At 44.7% G+C, this 17,822-nt stretch overlaps 1 protein-coding gene across 1 annotated transcript in view; it reads left to right on the top strand.

Moving 5' to 3' along the window:
* The window catches only part of LOC111158711 (parkin RBR E3 ubiquitin protein ligase), a 1,042,614-nt gene that overhangs the window by 995,579 nt on the left and 29,213 nt on the right, over positions 1–17,822 (top strand). Inside the window, exon 9 of the mRNA XM_022520930.1 lies at positions 10,796–10,879. Within this exon, the coding sequence (XP_022376638.1) occupies positions 10,796–10,879 (84 nt within the window). The remainder of the gene's footprint in view (positions 1–10,795; positions 10,880–17,822) is intronic.

Raw genomic sequence — 17,822 nt, forward strand, 5'->3', positions numbered from 1 at the left:
GAGCATTTCATAGAGGAGGTCTGAGAAAGAGACAGTGCTTGGGAGAAAAACACCGGGACTTTGTGGCTGAGGCTGCGAGGAGAGGGGCAGGAACAGGGAGGCTCCCCACATACCTCCGAAGCTGCTCGATGCCCAGCGAAGGCTTGAGAGATTACAATTGCCTGATTATTCATTGAAGCTGCAAAATCGCCAAAGACAAAAGCCGCTGAAATATGCCAGCAAGGGTCTCACCAAATTGGTTGGCTCCTTTCCAAAACTGACCCTGCCCGGGCTTGCGGTGGGTCGGGCCCAGGTGTTCAAGGGAAGCACAGAAGGATACCCACAGGCACAGGGGACAAATTGGGCTCCAACTGCCATATGGCTTGAATTTCACGTTTGGACTGGCCTAGTGTAATCATTTTTACAAAGTCTAGTGCCTTGTTACAGATTGTAAATGATAAGGTCACAAGGATTAGAGACCAGTTAAAAATGTTAGAAGACATATGCTGTGCATTTTACTAATGAATGGCCATATTCAAACATGTTCACTAATTAATGGCAATATTTGAACGGGTCCACTAATGAATGGCAATATTTGAAAGTGGTGTTGAATTTGATACTCTGTGACCAGTGCTCCATCTCGGGAAGGAGCCAAATGCTCCATAAGGTCTGGGAAATGCTGGTTTTACAGCAAAATTGAGCCGGCCTTGCAAGACGCTAAAGGGCATTTTCAGTCAGATGGAGAAATCTGCCCGCCAAGAGGTTTCTTTAGGTGACTGTGGCTGGTGTGAACGTTGTCCCAGCTTGTGGCCACATCCTACTTTAACCTTTGGGAACGGGGAGGCAGGAAGTGAAGGCCAGAGCTGGGAGGCCGCAGAGCGGGGTGAGGACCGGGGCCAGAGGAAGGTTCTTTAACATGGTTAAAGCAAAGAGAGGAAGCGGAGGGATTCGGGAGGACATCGCCCCACTACTGCTGTTAGGGATGCCTGGAGAGCCGCTCCGAGGGCCGATTCTGCTCAGCGTGAAGGCCCGGGACGTAGCCCTGGCTACAGAGCCTGATGCGCGCTTGTCTCCTGTTTCCTTCTCTCTGGCCTGGGCCTCCAGTGTGTTGGCCATTTGTGTCTAAAGCCACCAAGCTAAAATTCACTTAAGGTCCTTTGCCGGCAAGCAGGACAACGTCAGACGGAACAAGGAGCGGACGGGCTCCGTGCACCCTGTCTCAGAGCCTGGGCCCGAGGAGCAGGAAAGAGGCAGGTGGGACTGACCACAGGCCCCTCCTGACCCCCATTCAGCCAAATGGACAAGACTCCAGAGTGACTCAGAGTCACTGAGCTGGCCAGCAGCCTGTCCCTGGGGTAGCGCCACGTGGTTCGAGAGGGTCCTAGCAAAAATGCTGCGTTTATTTGAGATTCTTCCCATGACCATCGTCTGACGAAGGTCGTCAGTGGGAACACAGCAGGCTGGGGAGAGGAGAGTGGGCCTTCGCACGCCTTGCCGCTGGGCGTGGACCACCTGCCCCCTCTTCTACTGGGGCAGGTGTGCAAATACAGTCAAAATGTATACCCCACGTGCCCTTGTCCCAGCTGTTTCACTTCTAGGACTTTATGCTACGATTTCCTTCACGTGCAGAGTGACCTGCGGAGAAGGGCGTTCCCCGCGGCTTTGTTTCCAGCAGCAAAATACTGGGAAAGACTCACATGGCCATGGGTGGGGGGCGCCTGGTTGGACCCAGTGAAGCGCATCTGTCTGCTGGAACGCTGCGCGGCTGCTGGTCCGCGGACGGGGCGGGCTGTGAATGAGGAAGCGAGACACAAAGCACCAGGCAGAATGCCATTTCTTAGATGCCATTTTTGTCTTAAAATACAATGCATAAAAAGTTTCCAGGAAGATACAAAGAGATGACAGTGATTATCCTCCAGAAGCAATGCAGGGGACCAAGGAGGAAGGGGGACCTCTGTTTGACCCTATACGTTCTGCACCTTTCTAGCTTGTGCTGGACGCGTGGGTTATCCGCTCAAAAAATACATAAACTCCTTTTTAAAACCCCTGAGTATGTGAGTTATCTCTATAAAGCTATTAAAGAAAAGGCAAAATAAATGACCAATAAAGATTTTTAGGTCTAAAAAAAAAAGTATAAACATTTTGAAGGAGAAAATAAGTTTGAATATCGTTGTCTATAGTTACACGTCAGACAGGTCACTGTCCAGGACCACACTTACCTTCTGGAGCATTAACTGGGAGCCCCTCTTGACTCGAGGTCCCTGTCGAAGGTCAGCTAGCAGACGTGGTCTCTTCATTGTGCGAGCTCACCGTCTCTGGCGGGTCCCTGGTTCCAAGACAGATGGTAAAAAAATTTCACTAGATCGTACTCACCATGAATGTGTAAATTAAGGCACCATGTGCGGGAAGGTTGGGTACACACAGTGCCTGTTGAGATCGCGATAATGTCAGAAAAGGGAATTTTCAGAGTTCTGTTAAGAGCTCCCTGTGAATAAAATGAAACCGAGTGAAATAAGGGCCTTTCAGCGTAGCAACCCTAAAACAAAAATAATTTGGGGTATGGGAAGGGTCACTGTCACAGTATTCTGTGGGAATCTAGATGACACTGTTCAACCGTCCTCGATGGTTCATATAGAATTTGAAAAATACAGTTGTCTAAGTTTCTGCCTTCAGCTAGGTCATGACCCCAGGGTCCTGGGATCCAGTCCTGCATCGGGCTCCCCACTGCTCTCCCTGACCCCACCCCCACCCCGTGGCTTATACTTGCTCTCTCTCACTCACTTTCTCTCTTTCTCAAATAAATAAATAAAATCTTAAAAAGGAAGGAAGGGAGGGAGGGAAGGAGGGAGAGAGGAAAATAGAGACAAAGGAATTCAGCTACTGAGCTCTATTCAACTTCCTTAAAATTATATCTTTTTAGCCATTTGGAGGTTGCACGTAAAAGATCGTCTTAGACTGTTTACATGTAGAGCGTGGCATCGTTTCAGATGGCTTCCCACCATGAGATTCTGTGATTTTAAGATGCTCTGCACTTGAAAGGAAATAAACTGACTTTCTTCTTCTCAAGATTGTGTTTTGGTGCATTACAGTCTAATACCACTTCCGTTGTGCTGCACTGTCTTGTCCGATCAGTTTTGCACGAATCAGCGGCTGGTCACCCATGGGGAACCTGACTCTTTGGAAACTCTATTTTTAACACATTGAGGCTCAATCATATATATCACTGCTGCCATCTTCTGGAAAGTCCTACACCTGGAAGAAAACTATTTCATCTGCTCCCAAAGAAGCACGGATGTGTGCCTCAGGCTTTGATGTTTCCCCTGACTGTAGTCAGGGGTCCTGAAACACGATTTGATTCTCTCTCATTCTTTTAACGCAGAACTTCAGAGCTATAGAAAGGAATGAATGGCACATAATAAAATGCCTTTCTAATAGATGCTGTCAGGACCGAAAACAGGCAGGAAGGAACGTGGGCTTTCATGTACAGATCACTCAACTTGAAGGATCAAACCCTTATTTTGAGGGTCATCTCTTGTAGGTACCAACTGGCTCTCGGCTGTATTGATCAGCACACGCTGAATGTTCCGCACTGGAAGCTGTTCATTTAATTCCTTTTCATGTTTCCAAAGAGAAAATATACATACATCTACTTTTGAATGTCTCCATGATGGGCTTATGGGAAATCAAACTCAACCATCAATCAAATGACTTCACTGACAGGATATTGAACGATAAACGTGACGGACAATCCGTACAGCTCCGTGGTAGTACAGGGTGGTCTAGGGGACTGACCGTGAAGATGCCCCTGCATATAGACAAGGAAAGTGAGGATGCTGGCATCCCTCTCCATATGGCAGTTAGGAGGGTTGACAAGCCTGGTGTTGTCCAGGAGTTCCCAGTCTCATGCAGGATTTTCACGTAACAACAGTTATCACCAGAGTAGTGGGAATTAATTAACAAGGGGCTTCACTGTCACCTTACGTTTCCATCAAATTTTATTGCCTATAAAGCATCGTAACTCTATGGGAAAACTATTTATTGTGTTTACTATGTGTCTGAGACTGTGTGAAATACTCATTACCTTATTATTCCATCTTTACCAAAAAATAAATAAAGGAAAGAGATATTAGGATCACTCAGGGTAATGAATAGAAGAGAAAGGCCTCTGTCTCCATGGCTGTCTGACTTCAGAAGGTTTACTTTGAAATATCAAAGTATATCTGATTTCTAAAACTATAAATACCTACTGTGTGATTTCGTGTATTACAAGGTGTGATTCTCAGATGTGGTCCAGGTCCAAGATTTCATCCATCCTTAAGGTGAATAGTCAACTCATTTTAATTGCAAGGCAAAAAATATGACTTGAATGGTAAAAATGGTTTCACTATTGCTTCTTAGAAAAAAAAAGTTTGTCTTGCTGAACTTCCCACTTAGTAAATAGTTGTTTTGAAGTTGTATGCCTCATTGTAGGCACTTGGGATGAGCTAGTTCCTACAGTTAGGTGAAGAGTTTGGGCACGAACCTCCCAGGCAGTTAATCCAAGAGAAAAATGAATTGGATTAGCATATTCATTGTCAAGTAAAGGGACACAGTCCCGCCATTGGAAGTGATAACCTTGTTCCTGGTATTTACTTCTTTTTTTAAATTTAATTTAATTTATATTCAGTTAATTAACATATAGTGTATTATTAATTTCAGAGGTAGAGTTCAGGGATTCATCACTAGTGTGTTGACTTTTTTTTTTTTTGAGTTGTCAACTTTTTTTTTTAACTTTATTTTATTTTTTCAGTGTTCCAAGATTCATTGTTTATGCACCACACCCAGTGCTCCATGCCATATGTGCCCTCCTTAATACCCACCACCAGGCTCTCCTAACCCCCGACCCTCCTCCCCTACAAAACCCTCAGTTTGTTTCTCAGAGTCCACAGTCTCTCATGGTTCATCTCCCCCTCCGATTTCCCCCAGCTCACTTCTCTCCTTCACCCAATGTCCTCCGTGTTATTCCTTATGCTCCACAAATACGTGAAACCATATGATAATTGACTCTCTCTGCTTGACTTATTTCACTCAGCATAATCTCCTCCAGTCCCATCCATGTTGATATAAAAGTTGGGTATTCATCCTTTCTGATGGAGGCATCATACTCCATAGTGTATATGCACCATATCTTCTTTTTCCATTCATCTGTTGAAGGACAGCTTGGCTCTTTCCACAGTTTGGTGACTGTGGCTATTGCTGCTATGAACATTGGGATACAGATGGGCCTTCTTTCCACTACATCAATATCTTTGGGATAAATACCCAGTAGTACTGGGTATTTTGCCAGGTCATAGAGTAGCTCTATTTTTAATTTTTTGAGGAATCTCCACACTGTTTTCCAAAGTGGCTGCACAAACTTGCATTCCCACCAACAGTGTTAAGAGGTTCCCCTTTCTCCACATCCTCTCCAACACATGTCGTTTACTGTCCTGTTCATTTTGGCCATTCTATGGGCACGTGGGTGGCTCAGTGGTTAAGCCTCTGCCTTCAGCTCAGGTCATGATCCCAGGATCCTGGGATCGAGCCCCACATTAGGCTCTCTGCTCCACGGGGAGCCTGCTTCCTCCTCTCTCCCTCTGCCTGCTTCTCTGCCTACTTGTGACCTCTGTCTGTCAAATAAGTAAATAAAATCTTTTTAAAAAAATTTTGGCCATTCTAACTGGTGTAAGGTGGTATCTCAATGTGGTTTTGATTTGAATCTCCCTGATGGCTCACGATGATGAACATTTTATCATGTGTCTATTAGCCATTTGTATGTCTTCTTTGGAGAAGTGTCTGTTCATGTCTTCTGCCCATTTATTGATGTGATTATCTATTTTTTGAGTGTTGAGTTTGAGGAGTTCTCTATAGATCTTGGATATCAGCCCTTTGTCTGTGGTGTCATTTGCAAATATCTTCTTCCATTCTGTAGGTTGCCTCTTTGTTTTGTTGACTGTTTCCTTTACTGTGTTGACTTCTAAGAGCAGTTGTCCTGTGGTACTTGGGATGGAAGACAAACACAGAAAGAGATTCAAACTACCATTTTGCAAATAACATAGAAAATGCAAGTACTTGTTTTTTTAAATCAGTCCATTTGCAAAAGAATTAAATGACCTAGTAAAATTTTTTCCATAGCAGCTGAGCTATGTCAGCCAGCCAAAAGAGAGGCAGAACCAGTGGGAGGTGGATATAGATATAAAAATATGCTCAGCTGTCCCCATAGATCCATAGATACATGAATAAATCTATCTATATATCAGCATATCCATATATCTGGCCCTGACCTCACAAGCAGGTCTTCAAGAAGGGCAGGCTGACAAGCCGGAAGCTGTTGTCCCCAGACAGACCCTCTCCTTCTGGGGAAAACCTCAGTTCTGCTCTTAAAACCTTTCAGCAGATTGAATCAGGGACGCCCAGATTATCTAGGATCATCTCTCCTCCTTAAAGCAAAATGAGTATAGATGTTATAGTCCTACAAAATACCTTCACAGAAACACCCAGATTAGCGCTTGATCGAATAACTGGGAATTGCGGTCTAGCCAAGTTGACATGGAAAGTCAACTTCTAGGAGCTAAGATAATAGAGTCCACATATATTGCTTTCTCGTCAAATCTAGTAAGGGATAGAGTTTAGAGAGCCAACATTATAAGTATGTATTATGTTTATAATTTTTAAAAGCCTTTTTGGGGAAGATTTTATTTATTTATTTATTTGAGAGAGAAAAAGAGAGAGAGCACAAGCCGTGGGGGAGAGGTAGAGGGAGAAACAGACTCCCCACTGAGCAGGGAACCCAACACGGGGCTAGATCCCAGGACGCTAAGATCATAACCTGAAACAGAGGCGGATGCTTAACTGACTGAACCACCCAGGTGCCCCTTAAAAGTCTTTAATTTTTTTTTTTTTAACTACAGAAATTGGTGGCATTTATCAGATCTATCTCAAGAGAAAACAATCTGGGAAAAGTACACTGCATAACTGTTTGGTAGTCCCTTCCATTCAATTAGCATTTACTTGTAAGATATCTTTAACAAATGTGAGACCACAGTTAGTTCATAGCAAGTCCCAGGTAAATTTCAGCCTTTTGCGTTATTAGTTAGAACAAGATCCACGTGCCCATGGGAGACAGGCAATGTCAGCACACTGAGTGTGAAAATGTGGAAGCCGGATCTGTCTTCTCAAGCTCTTTCTCTAGAAATATCTGTGCCGTTGGCAGTGTTTGAAAACTGGCCCAAAACGTTACCTCAAGGAGTTTTGTGTATGTCTAAGCCAGAGTTCCGCAACCTTCCTCTGTCTGCCCTGCCCCAGCGACTCATAAGTGTTTCCTGGTGCTCCTAAGCCAAAGGAAATGTAGTTTTGTTCACCAAATACTTAAGTCCAAACAGTTTTGTTTATTGAATACTTAAGTCCAAGTACCGTAAATAAGAATTAATGTCTTAGCAACGTAATAGTCATTTGAAAAGATAGTTGACATAAATTGAATAGAAAAAATATTTTTATTTCATTCTTAAATAACTACATCTCCTGCTGCACCCAGATGCTCCCATGGTAGTTGTTTTCCTCTCACAGTAACCAAAAACCCTGCTCTGCAAAGATAGGTCATCAGAAGGGGAACACAATCCACGGTAACACCACGAACCGCCTTGAGTTAGTCATTCACAGTGTCCAACAGGTAGTGTCAACCGTGTCTTCCTCAGAACTTTAAAATATCCCATTACACCCTCATGAGCTTCTTGTGGCACCCCAGAGTGCCTCGGCGCACAGTTTGGGAACTGAAGAGCCTAAGCATTTGTACAAGCACCTGGTTGAATTCTGAATAACATAATTAAAAACCTGCATATTTTCAGGGCACCTGGGTGGCTCAGTTGGTGAAGCGTCCGACACTTGATTTTGGCTCAGGTCATGATCTCTGGGTGTGAGATCGAGCCCTGCAGGGGGCTCATGCACTGGGCAAGGACCCTGCTTCAATTCTTTCTCTCTCTCCCTCTGTCTCTCCCCCACTCTAAAAACAAAACAAAACAAAACCTGAACATTTTCAAGATCAGACCTTCTAGATATTTCCCCATTTTGTTTGAGAAAGATGCAAATTGTTTAGCCAGGAAGCCCACAGCATGATAGCTCCACATTGAAGTCAGACTGTCGGAATGGAAGCAGATGAACAAGTCCACGCATGTGAAATTACCACCAGAGGATTCGCCCAGCTTCCGCGTGCCTCTTGCCATGCTGACGCGGGGAGGCCTTCCGTCTTCGTGCGCTCTTCCTTTTCTGTTACGTTTTCAGTCCATTCCTCGTAGACCCAGCGTGAAAGGGATTTAACGTCTTTGTGTCAGGAAAGGCCTATTTATTCTGACAAACTGATCAACCTCCAGGGTGTTCCTCTACCAGGAAACTGATTTTATATCTCATCCACTAGCTAATAAGATGTGAAGCGTTTTCCCTGTCATGCCAAGAGATCAGACTCGCTTCTGAGGAAGGTGCTAGGCTGAAGTCACCCAGTGAGCGCCTCCCCGTGACTGAACCGTCCAGGCTGCGTTTTTCCGAACACGGCGCGTGAGAGCTGACCGATGGCTCTGGGGCAAATGCAACGATGAGCGGACACATTAATTTTTTTTTAATTGTTTGTCATCTTAAGAGGAAGCCCTAAGACCCACTTCATTCGCTGTTCACTGGATGAGCCTTGGGCTTAGGGAAAATAAAATGTGCCAGAAATTAAAACCCGGTGGCATTGACGGATTGTATAAAGACAACCTGACGCACGCCCGTCTCCCACCAACCTGAATCTTTAGATAAAGTGTAAATCCCACAAAATGGGGGCCAGTCTCTTTGCTGTGAGAAGAAATAAGACTACAGCACTCTGAAAATAACGACTACTTAGAAGGTAGATGGCCTCCTACCTACAGAGGCCTTTTCCGCATCAAACACCTGCCTGTCTTGTTCAGTCTGCTCAAAGATTAAGACGATTCTCAGACGAGCTGTTGAAACAAGAAACTGGACGTGGGGAAGGAGGGAGACCTGCTTCTAGGGTGAAGACAGCACGAAGGAAAACCACCTGGGACGGGCTGTTCTCTTGGAGGCGAGGAAGGGTGGTGATGTGTTGGGGGATAAAGCTGGACTTTTCTGGACCCTGTTTGTCTGGGGTTGTATTTATCAGTTCCAAACAGTCTTATCTGAAGCAAAACTGCACTAACTTCCTGGCTCGTGCTGGAGAATATTCATTTGAGAACCTCAAGCCTCTGCGACTTTTTTGCGTCTTCTGGATTCTCACTGCCATTACTCTATCCATTACCGATGGCTGTGTAAGAAACACCCCAAAACTTAGTAATTTTAAACAACAACAGTCTTGTTCTTGTTTTGCTTTATTTTCTTTTTTCCCGACAAGGCTGTAATTGTGGCAAGCTCCTGTAAAGTTGACTTTATCTCTCTCCCACCTGGAGTCATCTGGGGCAACTCATCCAGGGGCTGGAAGGTCCCTGGAAATATGGCTCAGATGCTGGGCTGCCATGTTGGTGCCGGCTGCCTGCTGGTGGCTCAGCCAGGCCTCGTGGCCCACGGCTTGGGTTCCCTGTACACCAGCCCCTCAGGAGCCACTGGCCAGAACGTAAGCTACCCGTTTCCTCAAGCCTGGGCCCAGATCGCAGCCTACCATCACCTCCACCTTGTGCTGTTGGCCAGGTAGTGAACACGTCCATATTTAAGCAGAAGAGATCTAGAACCCGCCTCTCCTGAGGGGTGTCAGAGGGCAGGGACAGAATGATGACTTCAATCCCCTGTGTCCGCTGAAGGGCACACCCCCTTAGCCACACCCTCTGGAGCATGGCTGGTGGCGACGGAGTCAGCCTAGAGGGGCCTCCATGTTCCCGACGGTGGGAGGAGAGCTTCCTTTTCCAGCAGTCACTTTTGAGCTTTCTTCCCTGAAGATGGAGGGTGGAGAGCAGTGAGTTGCTCCCCATGTCTCTCCCATTCTGTGGTGTGTGAATTTTGACAGGGGCATCATCCCCAGCTGAGCAGACCCACTCCAGGCCACGTAGCAGCTACCCCTGGCCACCATTACAAAGTACCATGGACTGGGGGGCTCCAACAACAATTATTTTCTTACAGTCCTGCAAGCTAAAAGCCAAGAAGCAAGGTGTCAGCAGGGCTGGTTTCCCCTGAGGTCTCCCTCCTGATTTGCCGATGGCCACCTTCTCGCTGTGTCCCCACATGGTTATCTCTCAGTCCATCTCCTCTCATAAAGACACTGGCCACGTAGGATCAGGGCCGACTCTCATGACTTCATTTTACCGTGCTTACCTCATCAAAGACCCTATTTCCAAATGCACTCCCATCCTGAGGTACTGGGGGTCAAGACTTCACCATATGAATGCGCAGGGGACACAACTGATTTCTGCTTCCTGTAATAGGCTTTCCATGTAAAACGAAGTCTATTAACATGCACTTATAAATCCTCTGTGTGTGTAAACAGATCTAGGATGTGAAATCCTTGAATAACATTGTTTTCCTCATATCCTAACACCAGTAACACTCTACGACTCTCTCTCCTGCCAGACTGGAAACATCATAAAGATAGGAAATATGACTCAGCCATCTTTGGAACCCTGCTGTAGGGCTTGGAACATTATTTAGTAAAGAGCGAACAATGTCATTGAAATATAACTTCGTTTCTCTTTGCAAGAAGTCCTTTGGCACAGAAAACGTCACACAAGTCAGAGTAATGGCTGTAGTGAGCTTGGAGAAGGAAAAACATGTGAGGTCCAGGAGCAGCCCACAGACCCATCCTTGACACGTGTGTGTTCTTCCGCAGTTCGTCTTCTGCCGGGACTGTAAGGAGGAGTACCATGAAGGTGAATGCGGCACCCTCTTTGAAGCCTCAGGAGCAGTTACTCAGGTAAGGTGCCCCCTCCTTCCACAAAACAGGGCTCGGGATGTGGGTGCGAGACAAGAGCTGTTTCCTGAAGGTCAAAGGGTTCCAATCTAAAAAACAAAAAAATCAAAAACAAAACAAAACAAACAAACAAATTAGCCTAGTAGCCTACAGCCCCAGGGATTGGGCCCTCTGGCTGTCCCACCCACACGATCCTCCCAGAATGACCCACCTCCTCAGGGTAGGGCTGTAGATGGCCACTGGGTTATGCCCATGCTTTCCCCAGGGGTATATGCAATAGGGAAAAGGAACATAGCATGAGCAGAGGAGTCTTTAGAGGAGAGAGAAAACAATGTAACAATTTCTGAATCAGGTCAATCAATTTTAACCCCACATTTATAGTTTTTTTCAAAAGTGCCTTGTGTAAAATCATTGGTGAAACTTCCTCCATGAATGATGTGCATAGAAGTATTACGTGATGCGAGGATATTACCGTTCTTTAGCAATATCATCAAGTATGCTAAATTGTATTTCAGTCTTGATTAGGTGAAGAGCTGTTTACTGCACCTTACTCTCCAATGTACTACATCAGGCTTAGGGAAATGCAAATACATTTTCTTTTATTTATTAATTATTATCAACCAAACCTTAGAGGAAAGGAGTAAAAATTTCAGCACAGTTGATGAATTTGCTCATTATTTTTCCACTGATAGAGATGTTAACAAAATTTTAAATATCCAGTCTACCCAGGTAAATCTTTCAGTTAACTTTATTGACAGGAGCCTCATAAAGAGATGTAGAAATTTCAGAGCATTTTAATTTTACGGTAGAGAATTTAATATATCTGAATGTTCTAAAAGCAGAGCATAAAGAAGTATATCTTTTTAAGATACTCTGTGGACTTATTTACTAATATTAACACAAGCAAATAAACATAACTAGTGAATTCAGGTCTTCTCATCAGCTTCTAAGATGTTGGCCATGAGCATATTGGGAGACAGATCTGAATTGCCATTTCTGCAACAGAGGCAGCAAATGCTCTTTCTGGTGATTTTATTTTATCCCAGTGGCATTCAAATACAAGCTCACTGCGTGCTGATGTCAGGAATAACATTAACCCCGAGATGCCCCTGCCTCAGAACCACTGTATCCCAGAGGCTAGGCTAGACCAAGGCACCGAGAAATGAAGCTGGTCTAGCAACTTACATCCGTACACTCTTAGGACCACAAACATGGGCAAAGGCTTCGAAGAAGTGATACCTTAATGTCTATTTGAAAACAGTAGCCATAAGGTGAAGGAGAAAATTCCTTAACCTTGAAGTTGTCCAAGTGCCTAACCTACCTGATAATCCCCTTCCTTATTCATTCAGAAAGAACTAACAAACCTCGGTGTTAAAGATTGAGGTAACTCCCCAGAATTTTTTGAAGCTATTAAAACCTTATTGTTCAACTCAGGAAAGTAGGAGAAGGAAAGTTAGAGCTGGCCTTAAGCAGAGGTGACCAGGATCCAGGGTCTTGTTTCTGCAAAGACCACCAATTGGCAAACAAACATTTGTCTACGTAAATATATATAAATCAAACATTTGTACCCAAATGTTTGGATATAAATATATCCAAATCCAGACTTTCTTTTTCTTAAAGATTTTATTTATTTATTTGACAGAGAGAGAGAGATATCCCAAGTAGGCAGAGAGGCAGGCAGAAGTGGGGGGGGAAGCAGGCTTCCTGGGGAGCAGGGATCCCGATGCAGGGCTTAGTCCCAGGACCCTGAGATCATGACCTGAGCCAAAGGCAGAGGCTTAACCCACTGAGCCACCCAGGTGCCCCGGCCAACAGACTTTCTGCTGGAAAACTGCAGATAAGGAATTTTTTTTAAGATTTATTTATTCATTTTAGAGAGAGCGCGAGCAAGGGGAGAGGTAGAGAGAGGCGGAGAGAGAGAATCTCAAACAGATGCCCTGCTGAGCACAGAGCCAGACACCAGGTTCAGTCCCACAACCATGAGATCATGACCTGAGCCAACACCAAGTGTCAGATATTTAACACACTGTGCCACCCTGGTGCCCCTGCAGACATGTTTTTCTTCAGAGTCACATGAAGGTGTCATAGGGGAGACTTAGAGAAAAAATATAGAACAAGAGTAATATGCTAAAACAAAGTTTAAGAAATCTATAGCTTTTATAACCCTTCCCCAAAAAAGTCACAGAAGGTTGATCAGAGTCTGTCAAAAGGACAGTGGGTTAAGGATGATAAAAAAACAAAAACAAAAACAAAAAACATTCCAGCATAAAATGCTGCATGGACAAGGATGCAGAGGCAAATATCTTGTCTGGTGCACAGATATTTAACAGATGTCTTTTGAGTGATCATTGCATCTATAAAGAAAAAGACATTATTTTATTCATGCATCAAATATGTGTTAAACACCTATAATCCATTAGGCTTTGTTCTAGGCTCTGGGGATGAAGTACCTGCTCTCACAGACTTTATATGACTTTATTAGATGCCACAAAGCCCATACAATCAGTACACTAGGAATTCAGAAAAAGAATAGTTAATTCAGGACAGAGTTGCCTCCAGGAGGAATTCAGGAAGAGGCAGCCCTGTCATAAGTCCTCCTGCCTCACTCGAGCTGCTGGACCAACCTCATACTCCTCTTATTTGAAACAAAACGAACTGACCAACTGAACTGGAGGAGTCTGTCCACTGTGGCCTGAGAACAGAAGGCAACTTGTTGGGGGTGTTGCTGCCCTTTTCCCCCCATGTCTCTGATTTATTAGGCTCCTATAGGAAACAGAATCCAACTCCAATGCGCACGTGAAGAGATTTTAACTAAAAGGTCATGGATGACCTACAGTGGTGAGGAAGAGTCACAAGAACCCAACACGATGTGGAGGGCCTCCGAGGGCAGCATCGGCAGCCATGACCTGCCGAGGCCTGAAGAGACAAAAGGAAATGGTGTCACACAGAGAATAACCCTGGGGGTTGGAACCATGGAGGTGGGGCCTCTTGACAGGAGGTGTAACCACAGAGGGTCCAGCATCGCCAGAAGTGGGCCCCAAGCAGGAAGGGAATGAAGATGGACATCTTGACTTCTCTCTTCCGCCTTCTGATCTCTTGCTTATGTCTCCACATCCAACCAGAAGCCAACCTGAAAGCGTCCTAGCGACACAGCCTTTGGGAGTAAGCCTTCCAGGGCAGGCCAGAGGGGGAAAGAATGCAAAATAACCAGTGTATTCTTGATGATCTGACTTACCAAGTCCCCCAAGCCTCCTGACTTCAATCATAGCTACTCTTGGACATGAAAAGGGATGAACCACATGAACTACTTCATCAAACTAAAAGACCCATTCCATTCAGTAAGAGAAAGGATTCTTATTTTAATAGGACAGGTTTGTTTTCTGTTCCTTGTATTTCTCTCAAATGTCAGTGATCTCCAGGCAGAGGACTTCTGCAATTCCACTGATATGAAATCTTTGACAGGAGGAAACTACACATCCAACAGTACAAAGCTAATTGCAACCCCATCCCTTGGAACTGAAGGCTTTGGAGGCAGCCTCATGTCTGAATTTTGCTCATGCTAACAAAATACCCTCATGAGCCCTCTTCCCATTTCCTTTCAATTCAACTCACCTGTAAGGATTTCCCTTTCAGTATTTGTGGCTACTCTCCATTGTTCACCCTTAAAAGCTGAGTAGTTTCTGGTCTTTGATATTACATTTTGCAGCCAAGCTAGTCCATGTCTCCTGGGGCCCAATCAGCTTTCTTCCAACAGTTAGGCTACTTGACCCTAAACTTAATGCATTTTTTGATTAATGCAATATTTTTTTTAAAAAAAGCAAACTCAAAAATTGGTTTTAAATTGGTTTTAAAATATTGAACAAGCTTTAGGTTGAGACTGCTGGGAGTTTGGGAAATTGTGACAGAAGATCAATCTATCCCAGGCTAATGAGAATCCAGTCCCATTTGCTTCCCCTTGTTCCTGCCTGGTTGCTCTCCTCCCCATGCTCTGTTTCCTTTCATATATTCCCTCTGGAGGCCTTCTAATAAGTAAACACTTGCTCTTGCAAACCACATAAATTGATTCATTTTCCCAGTGGTTTCAAGGAGTAGATGTTACTCTCCCTATCCAACTGGAAGGCAAACTGAGACTTCTGGATTTTTAATGGCATTGTCCAAAGCCACAAAGGAAATCATTTCCAGTGGCAATACCCAATTAAAGTAGTTTGGGGACAGTGGCTGCTCTCTCTGAGTAATAAATCTACAGTGTCTAAAGGGAGTGTGCCCATCCCTACCTGCCAACCTCCCACTCAACCTTCAAGACTCAGATCATATGTCATTTCCTGCATGAAGCCATCTGCCCACCCCACTACCTCCTTGAAGCTCTCAGACACCTGTATATGCTTCTGTTCTACATCCATCACACTGAGATATTGTTTCCCTGTCTCTTCACTTTTGTCTTTATAACCCCCAGTGCCTAGGATGCCTAGGACATAGTAGGTACTCGTTAAGTGCTTTCTGAAAGAAGACAACTCTTTCCTTCATCCCCAAACCTCCCTTCTCACTATGAAGCCAGGGAAGCACTCTCCAAGAATGGTGGAGAGGAGTCATCCAAGATGGTGACATAGGAGGCTCCTGAGCTTCCTGCCCTCACAGATGCACCAAACCTACAGCTACACATGGGGCAGTGCCCTCCGAAAGAGATCCAGAAACTAGCTGAGTGATTCCTACACACTGGATGAATGAGAAAATACCCACATCAAAATGGGTAGGAAAGGTTGAGACACACTCTTACCATAAACCCCACTCCTGGCACTGTGCCATACAATCAGGACAGAACCCCCAATGCCCAGCTTCTCCCAGAAGGGTGAAGGGTTTGGACCCTACATCTAGCACCCCAACTGTTAAAACTGGGTGCCAAACACCTAGCCCTGAAAACCAACAAAGTTTGTGATTGTGAGACCCCCCCACAGGACTCTAGCAAACATAGAAGCAATTCCTATGGGGCACACCACAGTTACCACGTCTATCCTCATAGGTCTCAGCAAAGAGCGAGCAGGCAAAGCCTCCCATCTTCCAGTCTGTCCATGAAGGAGATTTATCTGCATGCTTTCAAAGCTGCTGCCTCCAGGCCAGGCTTCTAATGTAGCAGACACTAAGCATTGGCTGTAATCGTCCTCAAAGACCAAGGAAACAGGAGGATGCCTCTCTCACCTTCTCTCTCTAATCCACCAAAAGCTGCCAGTGTCCTCTTGGAAGGATCTTGTGCAAAAATCTGCACCCCAACTTCTGTAGCACTTACCCAAGGGATGGTTTTCTGATCCCTAGTTCTGACAGCTAGAGAGACTGCCATCCATGAGTCCCACAGAACTGTAGCAAACAAAGAAACAATTCCCTTTTTTAATGTATTATTTGTTTAAGGGGCATAAGCCAGCCACATGCAGAAGAATGAAACTGGACCATTTCCTTACACCACACACAAAAATAGACTCAAAATGGATGAAAGACCTCAATGTGAGACAGGAATCCATCAAAATCCTTGAGGAGATCACAGGCAGCAACCTCTTTGACCTCAACTGGAGCAACTTCTTGCTAGACACGTTAAGGGAAACAAAAGCAAAAATGAGCTGTTGGGACTTCATCAAGATAAAAAGCTTTTGCACAGCAAAGGAAACAGTCAGCAAAACCAAGACAACGGACAGAATGGGAAAAGATATTTGCAAATAACATATCAGATAAAGGGCTAGTATCCAAAATCTACAAAGAAGTTATCAAACTCAACATCCAAAGAACAAATAATCCAATCAAGAAATGGGCAGAAAACATGAACAGACATTTCTGCAAGGAAGACATCCAGTTTGCCTATCAATAAATGAAGGAAGTGGCCAGTATCTCCTTGGAAGGAGCTTGTACACACATCTGGCACCCCAGTTTTCACAGCTTCTACCTAAAGTCCAGGCACCTGGATTGATCACCTGGCTTTAACAGCCAAGGGGATTTGCGATCACCATTCCCACAAGACTGTGGCAAAGAAAGAAACAGTTCATAACAGATGCAAGAGCACCACCACCACTCTGGTTCTATATCGGGCTCAGCACAGAGGTAACAAGCAGAAACATCCACCTCCCAGTTTCTCCCTGGAAGGGGCTTAACTGCATATTCTCCCACTGCTGCCTAAAGTTTCCACTTCTAATTAGCCTACATCTAGGTGCTGAGTGCAGTCCTCCCCTTTGGTATCCTGACAGGTCTTGACACACCCTCAACTATGAGAGAAGCCATGAAGAACAAAGAAGGAGGCTTGAACAATCACAAGTTTTGAGAGACAGCTAGGAACTAGGGCCAGGTTAATTAACAAGACTCGTCTCCTACATAAGACCACTCTATTAAGAATGAGAAAGGTGGCTGTTTTATCTAATGCACAAAAACCAACACAGAGAGTCGAGGAAAATAAAGAAATGGAGGAATATGTACCAAACAAAAGAACAAGATAAATTTCCAGAAACAAATCTTAGTGAAACAGAGATAAGTGATTTAGCCAATAGAGGGTTCAAAATAACAGTCATCAAGATCCTCCAATGTCAGGAAAGCAAAGCATGAATAAACTGTGAATTCCAACAGAGAGATAGAAAATAAAGAACACCAAACAGAAGTCACAAAGCTGAAAAATACAATAACTGATCTGAGAAATACATTAGAGGGGTTCAACAGCAGGCTAGATGAAGTAGAAGAAAGGATCAGTTAGCTCAAAGACAGTCAAGTGGAACTCATCCAACCAGAGCAGCAAAAAGGAAAAAGAATTTCAGGGGCACCTGGGTGGTTCAGCCAGTTAAGCATCTGCCTTTGGCTCAGGGCATGATCTTGGGGTCCCAGAATCAAGCTCCACATGAGACTCCCTGCTCAGTGGGAAGCCTGCTTCTCTCTCTCCCTCTGCCTTTCCCCCTGCTTGTGAGCGTTCTCTCTTTGTCAA

The sequence above is a fragment of the Enhydra lutris genome, unplaced genomic scaffold, assembly GCF_002288905.1.
Source record: "Enhydra lutris kenyoni isolate GAN:26980312 unplaced genomic scaffold, ASM228890v2 scaffoldscaffold62, whole genome shotgun sequence".
Lineage (NCBI taxonomy): Eukaryota > Metazoa > Chordata > Mammalia > Carnivora > Mustelidae > Enhydra > Enhydra lutris.